Source organism: Anopheles nili, chromosome 3 (genome assembly GCF_943737925.1).
Source record: "Anopheles nili chromosome 3, idAnoNiliSN_F5_01, whole genome shotgun sequence".
NCBI classification, from domain to species: Eukaryota; Metazoa; Arthropoda; class Insecta; order Diptera; family Culicidae; genus Anopheles; species Anopheles nili.
The window spans coordinates 50919551-50947064 of NC_071292.1; the positions used below are offsets into that span (position 1 = coordinate 50919551).

Consider the following 27514-nt stretch of genomic DNA (forward strand, 5'->3'; position numbering starts at 1 on the left):
TCATTACACTCAAGCATAGGTGCCGAAAACTTCTTTCGGGTAATTCTCGACTACCAATTATAAACGCCCCACACACGAGGACTACTGATAACCTACATCTCCGTTGCAGCATCATCCAAAAGGCTCACGAGGTCGATAGCCGAGATAAAACGGCCTTGACCGGCCGCGAATCAGCTGGCCCTTTTAACTGCCACCGGGATCGGGAATTGATTTCCGCAAAAATCCCCTCCCCACCTGCTCCACCACCCCTTCCGATGTTCCTCTTCAAAGCACCGACTCCGCCAAAAGCAACAAGTGAAACCACGCTAAAGCGCACCAAACAACCACCGGCGGGGAGAAATGGCCACGAAAAGCAACACAAAAAAAAATGGAGAAAAAAAGTCCGGGAGCCCGCCTGCCGTCCGACCTCAAGCGGAAACGCGTGGCACACCCGTTTGGGGGCCACACGCCCGTCCACGTGGCCAGTCGCGCATCTCGCCCATCACAACCTCACCGTTCGCGCGTTCCATTCGCGTGTCATCTTTCGTCCCTTGCTGGGTTCTTTTGCTGAAGCCGGCATCCTCTTCCGCTCATGCACCATTATGCTCTCGCTCACACAATCTCACACTATCGCGTTAGAGCGCCGTTGCATAGAAGCATAGCAAGCCGAGTGTGTGTTCATTTTTCGATTTTCCATGCGCATGTGGCGGGAGAAACTGAACCTAACCTAACCCAGCAGGCTGGTTTTCCCCCACCACCGCTCGAGAGCATCGAATGAACACTGGCCATCGCTCGCGCTCGCGCTCTCGCTCTCTCAGGCCAACATAAATGCAGCATAAACCCGCGTGACGTCCGCATGGCCGCACTCGCCCTCCCAAAAAGGGCCCCTTTTTCTACGCCAGAGAGAGGGTCGCGTGGCGTTCGTGCGTACACGCCGGTAAAGGGCACAAAGCGGGTGATGGAGGGTGTGGTGGTGAGCGGGATCGACCCAGCGCCGGCATCATGCATTGCATGCGCTCGGCGTACGCTCATTAAATCATTCGAACGCCGCTTACGCACATGACAAGTCACGTGTGAGTCGTCGTCGTCGTCGTCGTCGCCCCGGAAGGACACAGAGAGTGTGGCGCACACGACTGGGCTGGGTCTGGTGGAAGAAAGGTGGGCACCGGTTCCGGGCGCGCAAAGTGCTTCTGCTGACCGTTTCTTGGCCGCTCATCTGCCAAGGCTCTTTGGGAGCTGAGTTTCTGCGAGTGTTTGCTCCACGCTTGGTTCGCGTCTTTGGGCGGTCGGCAGGTCGTCTGCAGGTGACCGCGGAAGGTGTCGGTGAAACGTGGCGACCGGCACGGACACGTTCACGTCCAATTAGTGCAACAGTTCTCGAGCGGTGTGTGTGTGTGTGTGTGTGGTTGTTTTTCTTTTTTGTTTTTCCTCTATGTTACTGATTTCCGAACGCAAAGTACGCGAGTGTCACGAAGTGAAGTGAACATTGAACATTAACGTGAACGTGAAACAGTGGTGAAACATGGAACACCACCTTCCACATCATCACCCACATCATCATCATGGTACGCCGCTGCATTGGGGCTACTCCACAGCGACTACGCCAAGTGCAACTTCTACGCCGACGCACGCTGGCCACAACACGTGGACGCCACCGTCTTCGAAGGGCCACAAGCGGACACTCTCGGAAAGCGACTGTGAGGATCTTTACTCGGAGGAGTCCTCCAAGGAGCAGTGAGTATTTGTTGGCATAGGACGTGGTTTTTTGTTTTTCGGTGGGTTGTGAGGGAGTGCGTAAAAGGACTTCAGTTATTTTTTTTTTTAGTTCAATCTGTGAGCGAAAGGTTTGCTATGAAGCAGGAGTGTACTTGTTGATTCTCAACATTAGTGCGTTTAATTAAAGTTATCTCAAGAGCGTTGCTTACAACAAACCTGTTGCCTGTGTGTATGACTATGATAATAAGGTGTTTGAACATGGTGATGTCTTTTGTTTGACGAACGGTCTTCTGACTGACTCGATAAGGTTGTGCAATTGGTGTAGCTTACTGTGCTATTCTATGAAAATTCTTTTCCAAATTGTAGTCAAATTATTATTCCAACATCAATTTGTGTGGTTTAAAATCAACACTATCCTTTTGATCCTCGATAACGAAGCAGATCTACTGCTTCAAAAACAATCTGCTATTTTGCTTAATAAATCAATACAATCGCCTACTTGGATTATGCTGGCGTTCCTCATGCACGGTTCCCTCGTGGGCAAAGATTTTCCTCAAATTATTGTGCACCACCAGACTTGACATTTTTCTCATGCTTCTATTTCTGTTTTTTTCCTCTCAATCTCTGTTCATTCGCTTTCCCACACCAACGCACGCACGCAGTACGTCACCGGGGGAGTCCGACAGCTGTCAACTGCTCAGCCGCAAAAGGCGACGAGGCGTGATCGAGAAAAAGCGCCGCGATCGCATCAACTCCTCGCTGACCGAGCTCAAGCGGCTGGTACCAAGCGCGTACGAGAAGCAAGGATCCGCCAAGCTGGAAAAAGCCGAAATCCTGCAACTGACCGTGGACCACCTGAAGACGCTTCATGCACGTGGTAAGTTCTGGTCGACCAGCCAGTTTTGTCTCTCGCAGAAATCGGATCCGGGCTCATCTTTCGCCGGTGTCAAAGGATAACTTCCTGTACCCAACGAGGGGCAAACCAAACGGCAAAAGTATCAGCTATCCTTGGCGGCACACCCTACACTCTACCCCGAAATGCCGATTCTGAGAGAGGGATTTCTTCCCCTTTTTCGGTCGAGAACCGCACCATCAATAGAACGAGGAAGAACGGAGAAATCCGTCCCGAAAATCCCGTAAAAGCCCTCGTTTGGCTGGAAGGGACGTGCCGTCTATTTCTCGGGTGTCTAATTAACCGTAGTCACTTAGGCTTTCCCATCCCCGGTGCGGCTTTTCACCGGTGGGAAAGTCTGGCCGCGCGCGCTCACGCATAACAGCACAAGAACCCGGGATCCTGTTGGGTGCATGTACATATATTTTGCTTCCGACATCAACATCCGGTCGTCGACGCCGGCGGTGTCCTTTTTTTTTTTGTTCAAAGCGTACCTTTTTCTCGAAGATCCCTCGAGAATCTCACATTCCATCTCGTTCCCTCTCGCTCGACGACACTTTGCCAAGAAAGAGAGAGAGAGAGTGCTTGTTCGTTCCGTTTTTCTATTTTGCTCCCGGAGGTCCTTGTACTTCCCTTCGTTTTGTTCCCACGGCTCGGCGTTTGTGTGTGTGTGTGTGAGTGAGTGCGCCCCTTGCGTCAAGCACCCCTACCCCCTCCGCGGGGACTTGCGTTGTTGTGCTGTGGAGCGGAAAACGACGATCTGGTCACGTTATATGCATCGGACCGTTAAGCCAACGCAAAAGTCGGCCGATAAATGGCCGACCAAACGGATCCTCACTCACTGGACACGCTGCTGCTTGTCGATCCGGAACGGGTTGAAATGGTGATCGTGGAAACGGGGTGAGAAAAATATATTTCGGGAAGAAGATGATGAAGAAGGAGAAGACTTCCCGAAAACTCCATACTCTGCTTTCTCCGCCTGCAGATCATCCTGTTGACTCACGATCGTGTGTTTAGCTTGGTGTGCAGGCATCATCTCGTCTAAACGGCACTTATGCGCTGTCACCCGCTTTTCCTAACACACAATAACAACAGGAACAAAAAACTCCCCACAAGCAACACTTGACGCGCGGCGTAGTGAAATAAAACAATAACAAAAAGCAGACACGACCGTGCCCTCAGAACAGTGGGGAGGTCTCTTAACAGGTTTCAATCACACGATAAATATCAATTTATCGAATCACACACCACCGCGAGGGGCTTAGGGAGAGATTGCCAGCCCTCTCACGTGCGTGCACTCTCTCTCTCTCTCGCTCGCTCGCTCGCGCACCAAATGTACAACTGCTTGATTGAGCCGTGCATTAGAAAACTCCACCCAGATTAGTGCATGGCTCCTACCATCATTTGGCCCCGCAGAACGTTCCCACGCCATTACCAAAGTGCGGCCAACCCCTCGAGGGCTCACACACACACACACACACACACACGCAATTCACGCATATCACGAACGAGAAGAAAGAAAAAAAAAAGGGCTACGATCCCGCGGGACCCCTTTCTCGCGCGTTCTTTGCCTTTGTTTTCCCCGCTTCGCTTCTTGCATTCGATGCCCGTCCGTCCGCTTAAATGGCCCGATGGAACGAAAACGAAAGGGTTTTTTTTTGTTTTTTTTTTGTTTTGCGGATGCAGGGCTTGCTGGTGCTGCTATTACCCACTGCATGGTGCGATGATTTAATCCCTCCCATAGGGCTCTGGGCGTAAAAGCGGAAGCGCGAAAGCGCAGCAGTGTTAATACCGCCCGATGATTACCATCGGGTCTAATGATGATGATGGGTTGATGACGCGGGTGGGCGAAGGTTTTGATCGCTGGCGGGAATTACGCCACGTTTTCCCACACACACACACACACACACACACACACACGAACACATCAGTGACCTGCGCGCGCGCGCATCGACCCGGAACCGAATGTCCCGTGCGTGGCTGGGAACGATAGAGCGGAACAAGGCAAAAACATACACGCAGGCGCCTTTCCGTACCCTTGAAAGGATCCTTAACGCGAGCCTTTCATGTGTGTGTGTGTGTGTTTAGGGAAACTCGCGCTCGAGGGGACTGAAACCGTGAGAGCGCACGTTTCCGTAGGTTTACACGCCCCGCAAGGACGTTCGGTGAGGGAACGATGCGGGAGGGATCCGGGTGACGTTGACTTTTTGTGGTCGTCCTTAACGATCAGGAAAGGGGCCCCTCGTCGGTGCGCATTGGATTGGCAAGGATTCCTGCACACCACCGTCGTTTTGTGATGGGAAAAATCGACCTCGTGGAGGTCCTGTATGAAGACCGCTTCCTTAACTGACCGCGCGTGTGTGATCCTTTTTCTCTGCTTGCAGGACTGGACGATGCCAGCTATGATCCGCAGCGATTCGCCATGGACTATCACATCATTGGCTTCCGGGAGTGTGTGGCCGAGGTGGCCCGGTATCTCGTCACGATCGAGGGCATGGATGTGCAGGATCCGCTTCGTTTGAGGCTTATGTCACATCTGCAGTGCTTCGCCACGCAAAGGGAGTTATCGTCGAAGGCGAATGCTGCCGCGGCCACTAGTCCGGCCTGGTCGCATGGGAACGGAACGGCATATCCTGTGGCAGCTGCTGCAGCTGCCGCAGCCGTTGCGTATCCGAGTTCGCACCATGGCACTGGTGGGTACTATCCTCATCCGCATCAGAACTATGGACCACACCAGAGTGCGACCGCACCGTACATTCCACAGGTGGCCACTATTCCACCTGCGCACGAGCATCTACACCAGCAGCAGCAGCAGCAGCAGCAACAGCATCAACAGCAGCAGCAACAACACCAACACCATCAGCAGCAGTTGTCGGGTGGACATGCAGTTGGGTCGGCATCGTCGGCTGCAACGGCTGCGATTTATGCCACGAGTGCGCCACTGCACGAGTTGTACAATAGTCAGCATGATTCGGCGACTGCTGGACAGCAGCAGCAAGCGGACCAACAGCAGCAGCAGCAGCAACAGTCCGGTGCCAGCTCGTCCTCGAACGGGGCTCCAACGTACACGGAGCTGTCCAATCACAACCCGAACCGTGGGTTGTCTGCGTACGGAAACCCGCAGTACCCGGTGAGCACGTCGACGCACGGGTACACTGCTTCGACGAGCACGTCATACAACTCGGCAGCTAAGCCGTACCGTCCGTGGGGTGCGGAGATGGCTTGCTAAACAGAGCAGAAGCAAGTGTTCGTAAAACAAACAAAAAACACTGCAAATGCAATTTGTCGCTGTAAGATGCATACCTGAAGCCAAAAATATTAAGGATGTAAACATGAAAAAAAGTATTTCCCATACCGGGAATCGAACCCGGGCCTTCTGGGTGAAAGCCAGATATCCTAGCCACTAGACCATATGGGAGGCTTGGATGGATGCTGAAACTACCCATTGTAATGCGGCTCACAACTATGCATTTGCTAGTACGTTAACGTGTCTTTGCCAAAGATAACTGCCATTTTAAACGACTCGAGATTTCATACTATGATGTAATCCCATCACCCAAAGGAAGCCCAAATGAGCAACATACATCCTCAGGAACGGCGAAGCATATACAAACCAATCATATCGGATGGGCCCTCGGAAAGTTACGGGAAGGAACATTTTCATAAGCTTTAATTATACACATGCAGTAAAAGGTGTCCTTAAGGCAGGGTTTTGTACATAATCGAGTGATTGTGCGCGAGTGAACGAATAGTTTTAAGGAATGTGAGCAGAACGATTCATACGAGAAAATTATTTATTGCGAAGGATGGAAACTGACTCCAAATCTACCATTACAAAAACATTGCACTGCACGTGCAAAGCGAAGCTTACTTAGAGTGGTGCATTCGGTCGCAAACCGATAAAGACGTTCCACAAGCCAGCATCCCAAAGGGTTAGAGTAAAGAAAAGGCTAGAAACGCTCCGAAAAAAGACGTTGCGATGCCTTTCACTAGTTTGTTAAGTGAAACCAATTCGAGTCAATTAGCTTATAAGAAAATATTTCATGTAAAACTAAACTGAGGAGCTGATTTACACCTAATACCAATGGAAAGCATGTATTGACACCAAACGAGATGCAACTTGTGATTTGTGCAAACACATTTGAAACGAAAATGTAAGGTATGTTAGGTGAACCAGAATGCGGGTAGAGTTCACGCGAAGCAAAAGAGCGCATTTTATATATTTTTATATGTATTTTAAACTGAAAATTTTACACCGAGCCAAATTTATGACGAAAAATGTATGAAAACCAAACCAAATGTTTGTTTCAAGTATTTCTTTATTGTGATTTGTTTGTTATCTATGGTATTCTAGCTTATCCACTCCTAGACTATTTTTGCCTATCCTTATACATGTGTATTCCGCATGTTTGGATTTTCCAACCAGCCTCTAGAAGTTTTCCTTTCATAGTTTTGATTTGGTAAGAAGCTTGTTGACGCGCGCGTTTCTTTGTGCGTTGCTTTTGCATGTCAGCCGCTTGCACCGTTGCAGCAGAGAGAACGAAAGTTTCGTTTACACCTTGGTAGCTCACTTCATATCTTCAGAGAGAAAGCATGTAAAATTGATTACCGAAAGCGGAGATTTTCCTCAATTATCAGCTAGAAAACGAGTCAATGACTTAATAATAATGGCTTAGTTTTTGTTCATTTACGATTTCTAATGCTTGTTTAACGACAGTATGCAGTTTTTTGCTCATTCTGCAGGTTACCCGCAACCAGCTGCCGGTTGGCAGTTAATTTGCATCGTGTACCAACAAGTACGAAGAAATCAACCCATGGTTGTAAATAAACGGCGCCGCACGGTTAAATGTCATAGTTGTCAGAAAAACGTTCGTCGCATTGGCTGCTGTCGTGTGATTTGCTACTTTTTTTGTACTCCTATTATCGTATCACCGTCGCCGTTCGACAATTTCACCATCAAAAGTGAAGAAACATCGTGATAAATTTGTTGCTAACTTGATTTTGCAGACCAGCCGGTCGTGACGAGCGGCGGAAAACACCCGTTTAGCAATCACCCTTTCCCGGTGACTGATCGAAAAGTTCGTGGGCCGTGTGGCTTTTCTCGTTGCTGTTTATCACCGTCATCCCACGGATACCTGCTGCCAAAGTGGATCATTCCGTCGCTGATACGGTAATTAAGGCGCCCCCGAGTGGACACGGTACTGCCAACCGTTGTACCGCAGGCGTTCCGCACACAAAGCAGGCAGGTAGACCATCGTCCAGTGCCATCCGACGACGTCGTCCGCTTGGGGGCGACAGGTGACAGCTGAAGGTTGTGTTAGCTTATCCGCAAACGTCGGCCGAATAGGCTTCGTCTGGAGTCAGGGAGTCTCGTGGTTGCAGGACTCCAAGGACCGGCCGTCAAGTTGGATAGACGGCAGCAGGGATGTCTGATTCGTTCTTCGGCTTTGACGCGTCACTGCCTGGTGAGGACGATGATGGCGGCGGTGGCCGGTCTCGGGGAGGTGGACGCATCCTGGGTGGAGGGCGCGGTAGTGGCGGCCGAGGATCGGATTCCGAGGAGGAGTACGATGCGCTCAACGATGAAACGTTTGGCCAGGCCCGGGAAGATGACTGGGAGGATTTGCACGAGAATCTCGTACGGCTGGATCAGCGCGAGGGCGGAGACGGCGATTCAGGGCCAGACTCCGACCTTGACATTAACTTCTCCTCGGTTGGGATCGACAACTTTGAGCTGGATAACGACACAGAACCGGAAGCCCGGCTTCAGCTCGACCCGAGTGTTTGGACGATGCCGAGCAAACCGGAAACTCCTCGCCACACCGTACCACCCGTTCCGGCGTCAATGCCACCATCGGTTGTCGGCGGCCCAACACCAATTCCTGGAGCCGGTGCCGGTAAGTTTAACATGAATGGTCCTCACATTCCTACGTATATGACATGCTCTTCTGCTTCCCGTTCGGGATCTGTAACACTAGATCGGTTTGGCGGACCATTGAACCGCTTTCCAATGCCGAATCCGGGCATGCGCATCTGTTCGCTGGAAGAAATTGAGCAGAACATGATCAAGCAGCAGCAGGAGCAAATGCGCCGTGGGATGACACCACTTCCGCGTCCTCCACCCGGGTTTCTGCAGTCATCCAACGCTACACCGACGGTTCCGCCGACGAATTCTCTTCCGCCTGCTCAAATGATACATCGTCCGCTACCCATGCCAATCGGTTTTCATTCTCCCGGTATCATGGGAGGTGCACCCGGTGGTCAACCACCACCACCCAGTGGTATGGGACCGCTGTTTCCACCTACGAATATGCCGCCACCGAGTGGCGGACAGCTTCAGCCTGGCGGAGGAGTACCACCTTTCCCGTTTCCGATAAACTTCCAGGGACCGCCAGGAGTTCCTTCACCCTCTGGTCCTATGTTACCTCCAAACAACAGCAGCAGCAACAACAACAACAATAATAATAACAACGCCAGTTTCAGCCAGCGTTTGGTGGAGGAGATTCAGCAAAACCATCCTATGCTACCGCATTACAGGCAGCAGCCACCACCGGGTACATTAGCGCAACCCACGCTGCCGATAGGAGTTCCACCGCCTGGTCCCGGCCAAATGCCACCGATGCCGCCACATGGTGGTAACTTTAAGCATCCGTTTATGGGACACCATCATCCCGCGTACCCGCCCAACTGGAACGGACCGCATCATCAGCATCATGGTAATCCGCATCATCACGGTGGATATCATCATCCGGGCTATCCAGGGGGGCATCATCACTTTCCACAACAACAACAGCAACAGCAGCAGGGGCAGGGACAGGGCCACCATCATTCGCAGCAGCACCAACAGCAGCAGCAAGGAGGTGGTCATCGGTTGCATAATGGCAAGCAGAATCGCAACTACGAGTACGACGAGTATGCTAACATGATGAGCGAACGAGCTAAACACTGGCTGCTCGGGATTCAGCTGTCCCAATTGAACAAGGACACGGCCTATTACAACGATTATTATTTCTGCGTGATCCGTGATCGCAAGGAGCGCGAGCGGGGTGCTGAGCGGGAAAGCAAAGCTCACAAGGACAATACGTTTTACCATCCATTCAGCCAGCAGCAACACTGGAACGGTATGTCCCGCGAGCGACGTAATTCGGAAAACTCGTCCTCCACGAAGGACGGCATCAAGGAGATCCCGCGACGCTACAAGCTGGTGCAGTTTGAAAACTCGCTCGGCAAGCTGCAGTGCGGTAGCGTAATCGCTCCGCGCAAAATCATCGACCAGGATGTGGTGGTAGATCGCTCGGTGGCAGATGGTGGTTCTGGCGGCACTGGCAACAACAGCGCAGGTGCTGCATCCAGCAGCTCCGAATCCGTGCATAACCAGCGCCGCTCGCGACAGATTCTGCTGCACGTCGAGAACCTGTACCGCTTGGTGTTGCGCCTCGAAGACATGTCAAACCAGCTGGCCATTGAGGCCAAGCAGCAGATGAAGGAGAAGCGTGCCAAAGAACGACTGCTGGCGCAAGAGAAGCAAGCCAGCGGTGGCACAGATGAACAGAACAACGTGAACAGTGGAGTGCAGTTGGCGCCCGTTCCGGCCACTCCCGTCTCTGAGGTGGAACAGGACACGATGGAGAACCTGCACGATCGGATACTGCCGGGCGTCAATGCTGAAGGCGTTTTGCGCCTGCTTTCGGTGCGTAAGGGTAAGCTACTGCTGACACGCATTCAGAAGGCCCTCGGCGAACATCCGGCCCGGTGGACTGTCTGGTGCACGGTGCTTTCGACGATTGTCGTGCTTCCGAAGCGTGACCGTGAAGATTCGGAGGATCAACTAAGCCCGTTGTTCAGCGAACTCGAGATGCACGTAAAGTACGCGCAACCGGCAGAGTTGGTGCCGCTGTTCGATACACTCCTGAACACGGACCAGCTGCTGCCGCTGGTTCCCCGATGCAAGTTCCTGTTGCTGACCGTGCTCACGTTGATCGCACAGATGGAACAGCTGATGGCAACGGATGTCACTCTCCTGCAAGCGGCCACAGTGAACGGTGCCATCGACAGTGAGGGAGACCGGAGCGCGGATATATCGCCGTGTGGTTCGCCCACGTCGCGAGTCGTCTGGACCCGCTGGATGGCTTTGCTACGTGAACTCGGACGCGTGTTAGATGGTGTTCCCGCTGGAACGACGGGTTCCGGCATCGGCGGTACGAAGCAGCAAAAAGTGCTTCTAAAGCTGGACTCATCATGCGGTAAGGTGAAACAGCTGTGGGCGCACCTTCAGCGATATCCTGAGCTGGCGCTAGAGCGCAAACTTCGAGCGATTGTCTCAATCATTGATGCTGGTTCCGGCGGACCATCGACGTTGGCAACTGATGGAGCAACCACGCCGGTGGAAACCAGCAAAAAGTAAGCACTCTTTTTCCGACTCATGCCTCTCTTGTACGGGGTGGGTACGGTGTGTTTGTGGTATGGAACAAGATGCAGTTGGCCAAAATGATTGAACATTGGAAAAGAGAAGGGTCAACGCGTGTGTTTGATTGTGCGAGCGCGTAAGCGTGAATGAGTAACGACGGTCAAATGATGGTAGGGGAAGTTGGCTTCTCTTCCTCATTTTGATATATCTCGTACAGGAATCTGCACTGCTTTCGTGCGGACGAATGCTACGATGGAAGGAAGGGAATAGTTTAGCTTTCATTTATTTTCTATCGTTTTATCCGTAGTGGAATACTTTTTTCTGTTCTTGTTTCTGTCATTCATTCACCTTATTTTTTGTTGGATTAAGCTCTTGAAAATAACTGAAAAAAAAACATTTTGCGCTGCCCTACGCATACAGAGTGCTATGGTACGCGCGCAATATTATCCTCCAGGTGGTAGGAAAATGTGTGTAGAATACTTTCATCCTTATTGTGAATTTTCTTCGATTGAGCGGTCTCTCCTCCAATGCGAGGTAGAGATCAACAACGCGTAAAAAACTGAAACAAATTCATAAGCAGTGTTTGACGATAATAATAATATTAAAAAAATTATAGCAATTTTTTATCACCTCATAAACATTGCGGCTAGTTTAAAATGTAACACTGGTGAAAAAGTGTTGTTTCTAAGATTCTAAGGCTTAAATGTTTGGGTTTACCCACGTTTAAATTATATAATTTTTTTTTGGGTAGGCTTTTAGATATTTTTTTTACTCTCATTGACTTCTTGTTGACAAGCTATTTTGTATATCTGGATATTATTTCGCCATCGCAATCGGTGCTGAATTACACACATTGTAATAATAGTTTCGCTGCATAAATTTATTCACATTCACATAATAGGATGGACATAAAAGAATAAGGTCAAAGTAGTAGCACCACAACAGGCGCACAGTTATAAAATTAAAGGGTAAATATGGTTTTTTGTCCCTATTTTGTTGGATGTGGAAAACAAAAGTTAACTGACAATTGGCTACCAATTATATGTTTATTGTAATTTAACCTACTAACGAAATCTCTGTATCGTAGATTTCGTCCATGCCCCAGCATTTGTGCACTAGTAGCTCAGGCTGTTCAGAGGTTAATAGCAAAAATAATTGATAAAGCGCGAAGTTTGTTGTTCTTAATTTCGATCAGTGCGCAAGGAAATCGATACGGAGATAGGGCTTAGAGCAGATGTAATCAATTGAAAATAATAAAGTAATATTAATTAAGTGATTGTTAAATCATGCACGGTGTATCTAAACGTAATGTGTTCAAAGTGCATTCTGCTGAAAGAAGCACCATTTATTTAGAAGCAATTAGAATATATGCTTGACAAGTGATGGTTATAAAGAAAGAGAATCATATTACGTTAAAATAATCTACAAACCTGTAGCATTATTTGTTTGGTTCGTATAAACGTAAAACTAAAGTGTACTAACTTAAAACTGATGCCATTTGAACAATGTGAAAAGGTGTAAAATACTGGCTTTGAAAGATAGTTCGCGTGTGCATATAGAAAAGTGATTGAAGGTGTCATGCAAAGATAATAGAACTGTCTGTGTGCGCGAAAAAATATGGTTCTGACACTCCTTCGAACCGGATTTGAACCAGTGACCTATGGATTACTATGAGCGCTCTTTGAGAGAGCAGTCGCCTCTACAGTCCACCGCTCTACCAACTGAGCTATCGAAGGTGATGGTGGAAAGGCTCTCAACTGTGTATTAAAATCGTATACGTATACTTTTGTTGTTTGTTTGTCGGTTTTTTTTTCATTACTCAACTCAAAGACAGTGCAAAAAATTAGGATATACCAAACAAATAAGTCGCAATCGGTGAAAAAGTGCATGGTGTATAAATGATTAAAACATAGCTATTTCGGTATAAATACCAATCAATCGTGCTAACCCATTGGGGGATTCATTCATTTCAATTTAATTCGGTATTTCAGAAAGTTGCAACAAAGAAAAAAAGTGTAAAAATTATAATGACTTCAAGATAAAAGAATCATAGAGTGAAGTGTTGTGTAATGTAAAAAGAATGTAAATGCAATCAACTATGTTGTTTTAATTGGTGAGATTTGATCCTGTAAAAAAAAGTTTCTCCTTCGAGCCGGATTTGAACCAGCGACCTATGGATTTCTACAGTACCGTTCATCTACAGTCCACCGCTCTACCAACTGAGCTATCGAAGGGTTCGGAGGCGAGAGCGCTACATTATACATGTAAATATAAGCCTCACATTGTACGGTAAGTACTTTAAATTTTAGTACTTTAAATTAATAACTCTATAGATATTGTTGGTACAGGGATAAAAATATCATTTTGTGTTTTGTAATTGTTTTGGGTTCCTCCTTTTTTGATCAGTTAATATTGATACATTTATTTTTTAAGTTTGACAACATATTTTTGCTTTTTAATTCTCCATGGGATCCGTAAACCTGCGTATCTGGATAAGAATGACCTTGCTGGCACTGGAATAAATCCCGCTGTTATGGACCTCACATCTATGAAGCACATTAATTTTACTTCTGCACGGGTTTATGCTTCCGATTCCAGACGGTTAACAAGAGGACATTTGAAGAGGTCTTAGCATTCGCATTCAGCGGTTCTCTGCCCATAGCGCCAGACTGAAGTCCAACGTGGAGCCAGTTAAATCCTCTTGAACATTTTTCAAAGACTTACTACGCACCACTTGACTCGGTTGTTTTGTGGGAGGATCTGGTTGGGCGAAAAGGGAAGCGTGCAAGTCTGGCAAAGTGAGTGTACAGCTCAAACCGCAAACCATTTCGTCTGTCGAGAGACAAAGTAACTTCTTCGGAGTCAACGCTGCGAGGCATGAGTTGGTCGAGGTTTTCCATGCCCATGCCCTTGGAGACCGAGTGGAAAAGCGTTCATTGGAAGCTAAGCAGCTCCATCCGAATGTTATTTGTTTCGGGTCGACTTGGAAGCGAGAAGAAGCATGTAAACACCCCTGCTAGCATATTTTCTACCATTGTCGTTGTCTTGTTGTTCGGTTCATTATGCATCCCTCGGAGTACTTATAACATATATCGTTTCTTTGGCAAATCATGCGTCGAAATCAGCTGTTTCTTGGGGAAGGCTTGGCACTCCGTATCGGGACAGAAGGAAACCGGATCATGTAAACGACATTTGAATCCGGAATCATGCACATCTCATGGCATCTCATAGAGGCCGGGTATTCAGTAAAAGCGCATGAATGCAAATAAATTCTGCTGCTGACGTGACCATCCTTTTGCGGGCTGTATTCTTTTTTCTTTAGATGTTTGTTTCATAAGCTGCATTATAACAGCATCAGTCGTTTGGAGTAGGCTTCTTACGCTTATTAGTACTGTAAAGAAGAAATATAATTATTTTCCAATATATATCAACGAACTGCTGATGATACTACCGAGAAATATCCCTTTTTACGCACCAGTAAGCATTTTTAAATATTTGTCGTTTGGATACAGCCTTAGAGTGATAATATTTTTCAACTAAATGTTGATATTGCAGAAAATTTCAATGCTTTTTCAACCGATTAATTAGACAAATATTGAACATTGTAAGAAAAATTCAGAAAACGTAAAATTACGCATTCAAACCATCTGTACTCTCCCTTACGGCGGTCGTTATGATCCCATAATAATAATAATAATAATAACAAAAAAATGAACATTCCAAATTGGCATACTTGTCGCGTCAACTGGTAACTCATTTGTCTGCCACAATGTTTATTATCGGGTCGGTAATATATCAATGTATCATTTCCAATTCACTGAAGTGTACAGATGTCGTCGAAGGGAAAACATTTACATGTGCGTCGGATTCGCATTTACATAAATTATCCAAAAGTCACCATAGAATGGGAGTTTCCCGAGTACGGAAGCACAAGGAGGTCGCAGTTCAATTTCCGACCGTTGATCGTTAAAACTCGATGCCACTAGCAACCGATATTGCTAATCGTCTGCCCATATTGGTGTTTAATTCCGTGTCCCCGATCACATCCCCCTTCTTAGCGAATGCTATTTCTGATTTTCTGCTCAAAAGTGTTGATTTTGAATGTGTTTTGTTGCCGCTTTCCTTGCAACATGCTGGCCCTTTTTTTTTCATTCTCGCTCCCTCCTGTAAATGAAGTAGGGATTGAAACGTGGACTAGGCTGGCATATACTCCCTGTTGTCCGTTTCGTCCCTTTTTTTCACCGGTCGCCCTTAGGTAAAGCAGGAGTTGTAATCGTCGAATACAAACGGTGGAAAATGCGAGCAAAAGCTGGTGGCTTCTTCCGCATCAGTTTGCCTTGATTGCTATTTTATTATATTGCTCGCTCGTGCCCGCGCGGTGTTGACTGTGTTGCGGTGGTCGCGCGGTGTGCGTATTTATTTTGCCCTTAATCGAATGGTTTTGCGACAAATTTGCGCCGCAGCGGTATTGTAAAAAGAAAGGGTCCGATATTATACCCTGCTGCCTGTCCTCCCCCCTTTGGTGTTGCTATGCGGCTTCGGTTCGTTGTGCTACTTTCTTGCTTCACCTCGGGAGGTGGAAAACCTTCCGTACCTTGCAGGCTTGGGCTTCCCTTCAGGCTTTCCCTTTTTCGGCAGGCCAAATATCCCTAGAGCACGCCATTGCGCCCCCACATTGTGGTGCTACCGGCAAAAGGAACAGAATTACTAGCGAAACACCAATGAACTCCTCCGCGTGGCGATATCATCGCGTAAGCCATTAACATCGACCAAACAAACTGCCTCGCTAATGTCCTGGCTCACTGCGGCGACGGAACCAAACTCCGTTGCCATCGGGACGGCTTTATTTATTTTCGTGTGTGTTTTTTTTTGCTCTCCTTTTCCCTCCACCCTGTTGTCGACCCTTTTTTGCGCTGGTGTGGGAGTTGGAAGGAGACATGAACTTTATGTCGCGACACCCGCGCACTGAATAATTAAGTTTTACCTCGGCGCCGGCGATTGAATCCGCGTCCGTGCAATGGGTCGCGCTCTCGTTGGTCGGGCAGTTTCTTTTTTGTTTTTGCTTCTCCCAATCCCGGGATCGATTACACTCGCCGTTAATGCTAATTCCTCCCCAAATCGAGGCTTTTTGATGGGACCAGTAGTAGGTTGTGGGACCATTACGTTCATTTGCGTCTCGCATTTGTCGAAATTCTTGAGAGGCTTTTTTTTTGCTGGAATTTCACCCCCTTTCGTCTAGGACCCCCAAAAATCGATATACCTCACATTCTTGACGTTGGCGGTCGTGCCCACGAAAGTGTTTCACCTCGACTAGTTGAGGTAGTGTAGCAATGCTGCCCGTAAAAGGACACACCTCTAAATGGGCGCTTATGCTGACCACCTATGCGGTTCTGCTGCTACTGCTGCTGCAACCATGGCCCTCCACAATCGTTCATTCCGAGAAGGGCACAATTCTTTCGCGCCCCGTTTTTTTATGGCCGTCGCGTGTATTTTGCGGTAAAAGTAAAAGGTATTATTAGGCTCTTGTCAGACCTGAAATATCCATTACTACCGGTGCGTCGATTGGGGTGCGATATTCTGATTAGAATAAGTGATGACTTTTCCGTTGCTTTCCGTTTTCTTGCTGAGAAAATAAAACTCCAATCCCTGTGTGGGGCCAGCTCTCACGAAGCTGGTCGTCACCTTTAGCTCCGAGGTGGAGCCGTTTCCATTAGCGGCGTCACGCGACCAAGCTGGGAATGAGTTTGACGAACATGGGTTTTGGAAGTTTGTTTTTTTTTCCGTTTTTGGAGAAATTATTGATCCTCACATTTTCCCAGGCACACGTGCGCTCTACGATGCAGCCCCCCCCCCCCCCCCCCTTTTTTTTGCAATTTATGAAGACGATCTACAATTGCTTTGTTGGTCTTTTGGTATATAATAAGTACTACATAGTATTTTGGCTAAACTCGAAACGATATTTCAACTGGCAGTGTAACAATTGATGGTTTCAATGGGCATATTGTAGCATTATAACACATTGTATGTAATCCAAGCACGGAAGAATAGTCTAATGGAGTGGAATCATTAGTCTAGCTCGTTCCTATTAATATTCACTTACAAGTCTAGCAGGGGCTAACAGGAATGAAAGTCTTCAATATTAGCCTTTGCTGATAGTGGATTCGAACTAAATTACAGCCCTATTTAGTTAGCATTAAAATACAATTTGATTCGCTTGCTGGCGCTCAAACACCGGCGCATGATCCTGAGAACGACGGATGGGTTCCTCCACGTGAAACACAACCTCCTTACACCTTCGTTCCTTGCAGCCCCTCAACACCGCTGCTTCTGTAGGTCGTTATGGATGGGCTACTACTAGCTGGTCTGCGCCAAGAAAAGTCTTCGACTTCAAGTCCGCTTTGCGGATGCCAATATTAAGCCACAATCACCTGAGGCCCTGCCGAAGCGGAAGAGGATTACAGGTCGTCCGCCAATCGAGGCACTTGCTTTCGTCCTTAGATCGACGGGTGGGTGGGAATCGCTTTCCGAACTGCTTCCGGTCACGTAACTCGGGTGCGATCCTTCGTTTGGCGCTGCCGTCGAATCGGGTGGTTGCGAAAGTTTACTTCCCACCGATGAGAACCGCCGCAAGTGAGGTCGCAAGTTTCGCCCTTTGAGGCAAAAGTGGAGCTTCCCAGACTTCCTCGGTAGAGAGAACGTCGGTAGAACGGTTGTAAATACCACAGGAAGCCGTTGTAGCTGAACTTCTCGAGGCTTTTCCTGGTCGTGACACGAAGCCGGCCCGTGATATGACGGGGCCGGCTGTTTATTTCGAGGCCAATAGAGCCCACGTTTGGGGGTAGGATTATATCGATTATCGTTCAAAAAAAAATCAATGTGAGACAGTGAAAGTAATCCTTCGAAGGTTTACGCGTTGGTTTTGCTACCGGTGGTGTGAATGGCCAAACGGGACGAACGGGGCTTCCGTTCGCTGCCACATTATCGATAGCCGTATCGCATTTTTCCGGGAGGAAGATAAATACAGCAACCAGGACCATACCGGCATCGTGCTCTGGTGTGTGTGTTGGTGTACCTTCGCAATCGCGTGCTAGCTCGCGACGATAATCTCGTCCTTCGAATACCGCAGTGTTGCGGTTTGCAGCTAATGATGGTCCTAATTTATGCGATTTTATTTTCCCATTCTTTCGTCGATTATTTTGAAACACGTTGAAAAGAGGGCAACACCTTTGAACTACGCATTTGTGGTTTAAATAGAGCTGCATTATATATATGGACGAAGCCGACATGTGTTAATAACTTTGGTTTAAGGAAAATGATCCCTATGACGATTGACGTTCGATCGCGAGTGGTTCTAGCTTTTCCTGAAGCTGAAAGGAAAAAAAAAATGAGTCCGTATTGTTTAGCCCATAGACTTTATATCCTTATGGTCATTGCTAGACTAATTAACGTTTGTTTTGGCATGAGATAGTGCGCGAGTGCTCAGAAAGCTAATAACACTAACATACATTCATAATAAACAATGGAAGATTAGAAAAAACTTTCTTTAGTAGCTTAAGACAATAAATGAAAGGCAGCAGGCAGTATAGTGTATTAGGTATAGTATAGGCAGCAACAAAATTTTCCTTTAATGAATACTTATTATATAAATTACTATAAATTTTGTGTGCTTCTCAATAACTCTTGCGCCATTTGTGTTGCGCGCTAGAGAGCTATTGCTTCGCTCACATTTTCATCCCTCGTGGGGATCGAACCCACGACCTTTGGATTAGAAGTCCAACGCGCTATCCGCTGCGCCAGAGGGACGGTCGTGAAAAATGCCTCCTTCGAAGCTACGGGCCAGTATCCTCTCGCCTGAATATAGAACATTGCCTAACGCCCAGTGTCGCGATGCTCCGACGCAAACGTCGGCAGGGTAAACGAAGGCTCGGTAAAGAGGAAACTTTCCTCACGGCATGCAATTTCCTCTCTGCTGCGCGTTACGGAACAATTCTTACGAACGCGTGTCCTTGTTCGGGAAAGCTCCCCTCGTCGGTTTGTTTGCAGGACGGATTAAGCACGGAGGATAAACGAATAGGCCCTGCATCCGGGCAGCTTATCCTTGCGAAGACTCGCTTGACCACCTAAGCGTCACTAATGTACACGTAACGGAAGCGCCGTGAATAGCTGCGCTGCACGGACACACACTAATTAGAAGCTTCGACGAAAAAGGGTTGGATGCATATTGGTCAGTGTTCGATTTACGGCGCCGGATGGATCGATTCCAACCGGGGGAATGAAAAAAAAAAACACACACGTTTACGATGACCACTGGCGATCTACCGTGATGTTACACGCTGCCGGCGCTAATTGGTGCGGACATGTGTTGCGGCTTTTGTGGAGTCTTCCCCGGATGCATGCCTGGTGCTGGGTACGACGAGATTTACATAATTTCAGTACCCCCTTCGGTCGCAATTTGCCACGCGTGCCCAGTGAGTAGTCAAGGGTGCCCTGGATCCGTTGTTTACGCATCATTATGCATTTAAGGGGACACGGCTTAGCAGCGTGTTAGCTGGGAGGTGGGAGACTCTGTGAAGGATTATTGTCGCATGGTTCGCTGGGTTTGGGAGCGGAAGTTCGCGCCTTCGTGACGCATCGCAAGGGGATCCAAATGGGAACGAAGGACATCATGGCACCTTTCTTGTAGCCATCCCCTACCGGGGTGCGTTGGTGCACGCTAGAAACGCTGTAATTGCAGCAATTTTTAAAAGGCTCCCACTTTCTTGCAACCCTGCCAATTAACAGCATTTACAGTGACGCGTTCCGAGGAGAGAGAGTTGCTTAATTATTCGTGCTTTTTCAGTTTGCAAGGACCTCTGCTACATAAACGAACAACAATAATAATGCAGGCTTTGAGAGCAGTGCCTCCCTTTAAATTAATTGTATTTGATGTGCGATCTCAGCAACTCGCTTTCTCGCTTCTCTCTATCAGCTCAACAGTGCTGGAAGAAAATGTGCTAACTACATTTTCTATTGCGTTGGCCAAGGAGACACGCCTCGAGGATCGATGAAAGGGGTGAGTCGGTGCCGGAGCTCCGAAGGCAAGTAACCAAGCCCTAGTTAGTGTTCTGATTTTGTACCCGTCGCCCAGCGGCAGCGGTAGAAAATTGTAATTTTCTCGACACGCGAACTATGAACTTTGAAGGTGACTGCAGCCGTTCCGCAGCGCGGTGAGTCGAACGCGAACGACGTACAACCGCATCCGGTGGTATACCGGGAAAGCGATAGAAAAATGGCACGGCACGATACCACGAGCGTCGCGGGGTTGGCTTTTCGCTGGAAAAGCGTAGTGAAAATCTGCATGCAAATCTGTTCCCTACCGCTTTCCTGGAAGCACTCGCCGATGAGCGGAATGTCTTACCGTGGCGGCGTTGTCGTTGCGGTTTTTTGTTTTTCCCTCAACCGGCGAACGGTGACGTTTGCTTCCTTTTTCTGCATGCACATTATCGGGATGTTCTGGAACGCGCTGGTATTTAATTTCTGCACGAAACCAAATGTGGCAACAACGCGGGCGCCTCCATCGGGCAACAAATCAACCCCACCAGGTTGCAGGACCTTTCGGCGATGTAGTTCGCCTGCTTGACCTCGGCACTGTTGTTTGCCGCCTGATGATGGACAGCGTGCTCTATTCCGGTACGACAGGAGGAAGTCCTGCTGTAGGTCAGCTCGTGAGCTGTTCCGTCCAGTTCCGACATGTTGCCCACCCTCCGGGAAGTTTTTATGCAAATTTTGATCACTAGCTCGCGTGTCCCGAGCACATTTACCATCAACCCCGAGGGTGAGAGTGAAAAAGCCCTGCACAAAGGAGCTAAAACAGGCGGCCCGGAAGATCGGTCGGTCCTTTGTGGGCACTTATGCTGATTGTTGAACCCTTGCCGACGATAATTAGCTGCCTTGCGTCCTAACCGGAGCACCATGCAGCGTTCGCGTTGCGATCGATAAGCTACCTACATCGCGAGCATGTTTTTTCACCCAACACACCGTGGATGGGTTTTCATTCACACACGATCTCTGTGGGATTTTTTATTCCGTAGAAACTGAGCGCGACAAAGCCGCCATCGGGACCTGGTTGAAAGTGTCACCAGCAAAAGAAGTGTGCATTTGGGTCTTTTAACTCCCAACGTTCTTCACGATTATCGCGATCTCTCGCTGCTCTGTCTCGTTCACTCAATTGTGCGTCGTTCCCCAACGCCTGACAAACACATACACGCCGGGGGCAGGCAAATGTGCAAATCTTTGGCGAATCGAAATGAAATTATGGCAGGCAGAGGTATTTTCAATTACATTCCAACCTAACAACGCACAGGGGGTTCAGGCAAATGGGGGAAAACGGAAAAACCCCTTTCCTGCACATCGTTTCTCACGGTTTTCAGTTACATTCCTGGCACTGCAACTCTCCGGAACGCGCGGCGCATTTGCGGCGGTCCGTCGGGCGGAAGTCGTTTAGCATAGGAATTCCTCCTTTCACAAAAAGGACGAAACTAAGGCAACGCACGGTGATGCCCCTGTGTGGTAGGGGGGAACCTTGTTAATCCTTTCCAGCGCGATTCCGCCAGGAGATCGCTGAGAGAGCGCTCGAAGTTTTCGCTTTCTTCCTGTGCCGGCGGCTTCCTGTCGGCGGCGACCGCCTGGATGTGGAATGTGTCACTGACATAATAACCCGGTTTGCCGGTGTGGGGAGAGAAGATCATCATGTGTCCCGGGCATCCTTTGCCGGGCATGGATTCCTACCCATTCCACCGTGGCCCATTGTTGCCTACTTATTTTTCGCTCAACAATGTATTCTTCCGCCCCGTTTGAGCGGTCGCTTGTTCCCGTTGTTTCGAGGATTGAAACGTTTCTTTGTTTTTTTTTTTGCTTCAGCGCCCTTTTCCGAGCTCCGGCTATGGGATAGTTACCTGTGGAGTCGCGCGAGGAAATGCGAGCGCCTCTGTAATTAAGCTAAGTGTGTAGAGAGACAAGCGGTTTAGAACCAAACGTTGGCCGGCAGGCAGGATTTGCGCCAGCTGCACCGGAAATCGCCTAACCTTGGTGCGAGGTTTTACGTCATACGATCTGTTTTTCCCGGAAACAGTTTTAATGCATGATTGAATCTATGTTTTTTTTTTTAATGATTCCGTCTTGTAGCAAATGGGAACATCAAAGCTTTTGTTGTGTTAATCGCACATTACGCGTGTATTATACCGTATGTCTGGGGTTTACAATAAATCGCCTTATTTTTGACATTTCTAGCCAGACAGCGAATCTATTATCATTGGTTTGAATGCCATGTCACATGATGCGAATAATTCGTTACAGTTCGTTTTGTGTGGCATCCTACACTATTGAAGTTCCTACTGCGTTTTCCTACTATTTTATCCCGCAGCTTTTGATGTACATTTAATGGTAACAACGCTTGATTTGGGTATCATTTGACGGCGCTAGCACAGTACAATCATGGCTCGCTTATCAACAGGTACGTTTTATTGTGAACATTGGTTGGTTTCATCGACTCACACCGATTGTTAGCGTTTTTGGTTATTTTCATCCTCTGCGGTGCCTTACTGGAGCTTTCCAACGGTGACTGCAAGCCGGGCATGGGAAGGACGTGTCTTTTGGACAGCCTAAATATGGTTACGGACGGCGTGGCGACATTGCGCAAAATTCCACCCGGTTCGTTTTACAGCATCATAATCGACGTACTGCAGCTGCCCACGAGCCCATCCGGTCCGTTTCTGTTGCGAATTAGCGAGTTTGTGGACGCGCTTGAGCTGAACATGTACCACGAACAAGTGTTTCAATTACCGTCCGGAACTGCACTGCAGACTATTCAGGTTCTCCAGGCAAACTCCTTGCGGCAGGTCCTCGTGGGTACTGACGGAGTTACGCTCACAGAATTGCTCTTCTATTCGTGCGCGCTCGATCGCATTCCACCTTCGATCGGTAACATGCCGCTGCTAGAATCGCTGACCATTTCCTGGTGTGCGTTGCGAGGTTTTTCATTTGATGCATTCAAGCGCAATCCCAAATTGACTGCGCTCGATCTGAGCAACAACCAAATCGAGACGATACAACCTTCGACATCGATCGGTGAGGAGGCCACCCTGGCGATCAAAAATCTGTACCTTTCGTCTAATCGCCTTTCGACCCTCGACATGACGACCTTTGCGAAGTTGTCGGCCATACGCATGCTTGATCTACGGCATAACAATCTCGCAAGAGTGGTCGCTGAAAGCTCCGTCAACTGGCCAACCATGGAGATGTTGGACCTGAGCGGTAACCAGCTGCGGACGCTTGATCTGCAGTGGTTATCAGCACCGAACCTGGGGCGCTTGATCCTGAGCTCAAACTTGTTCGAAGCGATACCCCAGCGTTTGCGGCGTTTCCCTAACCTGCAGCTGATCAGCCTGTCGGAAAACAACTTTACCGGGTTCGATATCGCACCGCTCAACGGCCTGCCCATGCTGAACTCACTCGATCTTTCGGTCAACCCTGCCGCTCGATACGTTCGCAGCTCGCGCCCCGTGCTGTTGCCGATGTTGAACAATTTGTACGTCGAAAATTGTGCCCTCTCGCGCTTTAACACGACCGGCATCGACCTGCCCATCATTAGTTTCATCAGCCTGGCGAACAACAACTTCACGGTGGTGCCACCGCTAGTCCAGGCGTTTCCTGCGATGGATTCGTTCAGTCTGCAAGGCAACCCGCTGTCATGCAATGCTCTGCGGGCTCGTTCGGAGCTGATTTTGTCGGGAAAGCTTATACTCGGGCCACCCCACGGCAGCTCTCAAAATTGCGCGGCAGGTTCGATAACGCTTCAAAACTCGCTGTCATTGTGCTGTAAAGCTTGAAGGGACGATTTGATCATGCGATCAAATTCAAGTGTCAGAGTTGTACATGTCGAAATGGTGAAAAGGATAAAGCATCGATTGCATTGAAACCCAAATTTATATTGTATATTCTTGCATGCGGATGGTATTATATACAAAGTTCTTACTCCACGCAACAGAGCACCCTTCCTGATGGGAGCGTAAAGGTACTATTTGTTTCGCAGGGCATGCCATATGCGGTTGTGTCGATTTGCAGCTTATAATCGCTTACGTATTGCTGCCACTGTCGAACAGTACTGCAGAGTAAAGGGTTCTTAAATGCGGTAACCCTTCGCAGTTTGGGCAGATACTGGAACAGATTCGGCAGCCGCTGTAGCTGATTGAACGCGATCACCAACGAATCTAAGAGTGGAAAGTCCCATTTAGCGACTTCGAGACGGTTAAGTTTGTTGTTTGGTAGATTAAATATCGTCAGATTAGGCAACGAAACTCGTCCAGCTTGCGAGACGAGCACGTTTTGGAGCAGATTGTTGGAGAGATCGATTTTGAGTAATCCTCCACAGCCATCGAAACGGCGCAGATCAACAGAAGTAAGCCGATTGTTTGAAATCAGCAAATTACTGAGCTTTGGGAGCCGTTCCAGACCAACGGGAATCCGTGTTAGGTTGTTGTAATCGAGAACGATCTCCAAAAGCTTCGGAGTTTTCCACCGAGTGACGTTCAAAGTTAGCAGCTCGTTATGCATCAGATTTATGTATCTGACGTTGGGTAGTATGAAGGTTCGCCCGCCGATGCGCTGGATCTTGTTGTTCTCCAGATTTAGATAGTCCAGGTTTCGTAAAGGTTTGAAGAAATCCCCATCAACGAATTGCAGCTGATTGTCTGCTAATGATAAGTCCACGATTGGTATAAAGAGCACCGAGTTGTTACTGGTGATTAGCTGGTTGATTTTGTTCGTACTGATCACTACTGTGGAAATGTTGGGGCTGTTGGCCAGCAAATCCAAACTAAAATTCTCTAAAACACCCTCAACCATTATTAGATGGGCTAGTCGTCGAAGGTTGAGCAACGCTTCGGGAAACATTTCAAGTCTGGTCCGATGTAATTCCAACGATTTTAACTGGAAATTTGGTGCGACGACCGTCAACACTTGCAGCTCGGGAGCATTGTTCAACGTAATCTCTTGCAGGTCGCCGTTAGGTGGGATTCGCAGCACACGTTCATAGTACTGCTCGTAGATAACTTCATTGGCGAATTCCGATAGCAACTGCAGTAGAACACCGTCCACGTACGGAGTGATAAGTTGTTCCACCTCGATGACAAACACATTCTCCAAAAGTCGTGCCGATGCTCTCAAACGCTGTAAGCCATCGGAAGACAGGTTTAGCGAGTTGTAGGTACACTTTGATGCTTCTTTCTGGCATGTCTGTGGAGCAGACTCTACCAGCGTTAAAGTCCACATCCACAACAAAATGTGCACTAGAGAAAAGATAGTAATTCGATTAGACGCACATGAAATTATATAGCACAATCACTTCAAAGTGGAAGCCAACTTACGGAGGGTGAATAACAGTTGGACAATGTAGATTCTATTTTCGCTCATGTTCAATGGCAGCAGCACAAGTGCGAAGTGTTGTGTAGCTATTGAGCATTATATGGTTGGGTCACCGAACGCTTCTTCAATGATTGTACTATTATTAACGCATTAGTATTGTCCAGACAATGTGAATCTTTAGTATGTTGTGGAATAATACCATTATTAGCTTAGTATTTTGATCTGCGTGTGTATTATTATCTTGAAATGGGTACAGAATAATTTACGGAAAACAACATCTCAATGTAGCAACTATCTCTTAAGCTTATGCAACGGACGTGACAAATTACGACGATCGCACTAGGGCATGTACATATCGGGGTGACTTTGGGGAGTAGAATTGATGGATCCAAACAATTGTATACTCCGTTTCTCCATCATGTGTAGGTTCGCGTGCATGTAGCCTGAACGTTCCTCCAGCTTGCTTATGAATTGAATGCTAATATCAATTTTGCAGTGTTTATTGTAGCATCTTTGCGATAGTGTTTACAGATTCACTTGATTTCTTTATTGAACACAGCAAATCGGCCAGCCAGCTGGAGTTGTGTACGTACTATTGGAAGTGCAAGAAAACCCTTTGGCAGACGTTTCGATTCGCAACTTATACTCGTCCACATAACGTTCCAACTGCTGCACGGTGCTGCAGAGTAAGGGATTTTGTAACACATCAACGAGCAGTAGCTTTGGAAAGCTTTGAAATAGATTTGGTAGTCGCTGAAGTTGGTTCGAATACAGCGATATCGATTGCAGCAGAGGAAAGTCCCATCGGGTAACATCGAGGCGGGTTAGTCGGTTAAATCCAAGTTGGAAAACTTTCACCGTGGGGAATGAAACTTTGCCAGGTCGTGATATAAGCACGTTCTGGAGCATATTTTCGTGAAGATCAATTTTCCATACTGCTTTGAATCCCTCGAGGAGACGCAAATCGATACTGGTGAGGCGATTGCCACGTAGCCGTAGGATCTCAAGCTTAGGAAATCCCACGAGGCCAGCGGGAACACGCGTTAAATTGTTGTAATCGAGGCAGAACTCTACCAGGGCTGGCATCTTCCACTGTGTCACGTTCAAGCTCAGTAGCTGGTTTTGAATCAGGTTGAAAACCATCAGGTTAGACAGAATAAAGGGCCGACCACCAAAGCGTTTTATCTTGTTGCGTGTCAACACAAGAAACTCTAGGTTTCTGAGGGGCTTAAAGAAATCCTCATCGACGAATTGCAGTTGATTGTTGGAAAGTGACAAGGTCGTGATCGGTATGAACAGCTGTGAGTTGTTGCTCGTCACAAGCTTGTTGATATTGTTGTCGTCTATCGTGACTATGCTTATGTTGGGGCTGTTAGCCAGCGGATCCAAACTGAAGTACTCTAAATTACATTCAGATATTTTTAGGATATATAATCCGCGCAGATTGTGGAGCGAAGCTGGAAGAGTGCTCAGTCCAGTGTTGTGTAATTCTAGCAGCGTCAGTTTAGTGTTCGGTGCAACGACTGTTATCACTTGCAGCTGGGGAGCTTGCTTCACCGTGATCGCTTGTAGATCAACATTGGGTGGGATTCTCAGCACACGTTCGTGGTATCGCTGATACTCTACTGTGTCAGCGAACTCAGAGAGTATTTGCAAAAGCACACCATCGGTGTACTTGGTGATAAGCCGATTCACTTCGATCGAATACATTCCCGGTGAAAGCTCCACCGATGCTCTCAAATCCTGTAGTCCATCGGAAGAAAGGTTTAACGTGCTGTAGGTACACTGGAACACAGTTTTCTGGCACGTCTGTGGAGCGACCTCTACTAGTAAGTACATCCACAACCACACGTTCACTGAAGAAACAACAGCACTTTGAGTAGAGTTACTTCGATTTTCGATACTTACACCTACCAAGCGTGAATAACAGCGGGACAATCCTGGGACGATACGGTCTCATGTTCAACGGCTGCAGCACTAGTGCGAAGTGTAGCGGAGTTGTTGCGTATGATAAGGTGCTAGCCTGAAATAGCTAAATGCTCAATTATAAATGTATTATTGTAGTACAAATGATGGAAATTGACAGGATTTCCCCGACCAAAATGTTTCTCCCAGTAAAT

General features: G+C 48.0%; 4 protein-coding genes and 4 non-coding genes across 8 annotated transcripts in view; 3 read left to right on the forward strand and 5 right to left on the reverse strand.

Annotated features, from left to right (window-relative positions):
- LOC128724567 (uncharacterized) overlaps window positions 1-5816 on the forward strand; it is a 38139-nt gene extending 32323 nt beyond the window's left edge. The window contains exon 9 of the mRNA XM_053818290.1: window positions 5377-5816. Within this exon, the coding sequence (XP_053674265.1) occupies window positions 5377-5816 (440 nt within the window). The remainder of the gene's footprint in view (window positions 1-5376) is intronic.
- A 117-nt stretch (window positions 5817-5933) lies between these two features.
- Window positions 5934-6005, reverse strand: Trnae-uuc (transfer RNA glutamic acid (anticodon UUC)). Its single transcript has one exon. It is a non-coding gene; the product is annotated as a tRNA-Glu (tRNA).
- Window positions 6006-8012: 2007 nt separating this feature from the next.
- On the forward strand, window positions 8013-11352 carry LOC128722737 (protein PAT1 homolog 1-like). The gene is made up of 2 exons (XM_053816416.1): window positions 8013-8478; window positions 8566-11352. The coding sequence occupies exons 1-2, from the start codon at window positions 8013-8015 to the stop codon at window positions 10989-10991; spliced, it is 2892 nt and encodes a 963-aa protein (XP_053672391.1). The 3' UTR covers window positions 10992-11352.
- A 1272-nt stretch (window positions 11353-12624) lies between these two features.
- Trnay-gua (transfer RNA tyrosine (anticodon GUA)) lies at window positions 12625-12730 on the reverse strand. Its single transcript has 2 exons — window positions 12694-12730; window positions 12625-12660 (listed from the first exon to the last, which is right to left on the reverse strand). It is a non-coding gene; the product is annotated as a tRNA-Tyr (tRNA).
- A 407-nt stretch (window positions 12731-13137) lies between these two features.
- On the reverse strand, window positions 13138-13228 carry Trnay-gua (transfer RNA tyrosine (anticodon GUA)). Its single transcript is given in 2 exon segments — window positions 13138-13173; window positions 13192-13228. It is a non-coding gene; the product is annotated as a tRNA-Tyr (tRNA).
- A 5496-nt stretch (window positions 13229-18724) lies between these two features.
- On the reverse strand, window positions 18725-18797 carry Trnar-ucu (transfer RNA arginine (anticodon UCU)). The gene has a single exon. It is a non-coding gene; the product is annotated as a tRNA-Arg (tRNA).
- Window positions 18798-22585: 3788 nt separating this feature from the next.
- On the forward strand, window positions 22586-23860 carry LOC128724568 (transforming growth factor beta activator LRRC32-like). The gene has a single exon (XM_053818291.1). The coding sequence runs from the start codon at window positions 22607-22609 to the stop codon at window positions 23858-23860; it is 1254 nt and encodes a 417-aa protein (XP_053674266.1). The 5' UTR covers window positions 22586-22606.
- Window positions 23861-24002: 142 nt separating this feature from the next.
- On the reverse strand, window positions 24003-27354 carry LOC128724569 (leucine-rich repeat-containing protein 40-like). Its single transcript, XM_053818293.1, has 3 exons — window positions 27309-27354; window positions 26331-27250; window positions 24003-25199 (listed from the first exon to the last, which is right to left on the reverse strand). The coding sequence occupies exons 1-3, from the start codon at window positions 27352-27354 to the stop codon at window positions 24003-24005; spliced, it is 2163 nt and encodes a 720-aa protein (XP_053674268.1).
- Window positions 27355-27514: the final 160 nt, after the last annotated feature.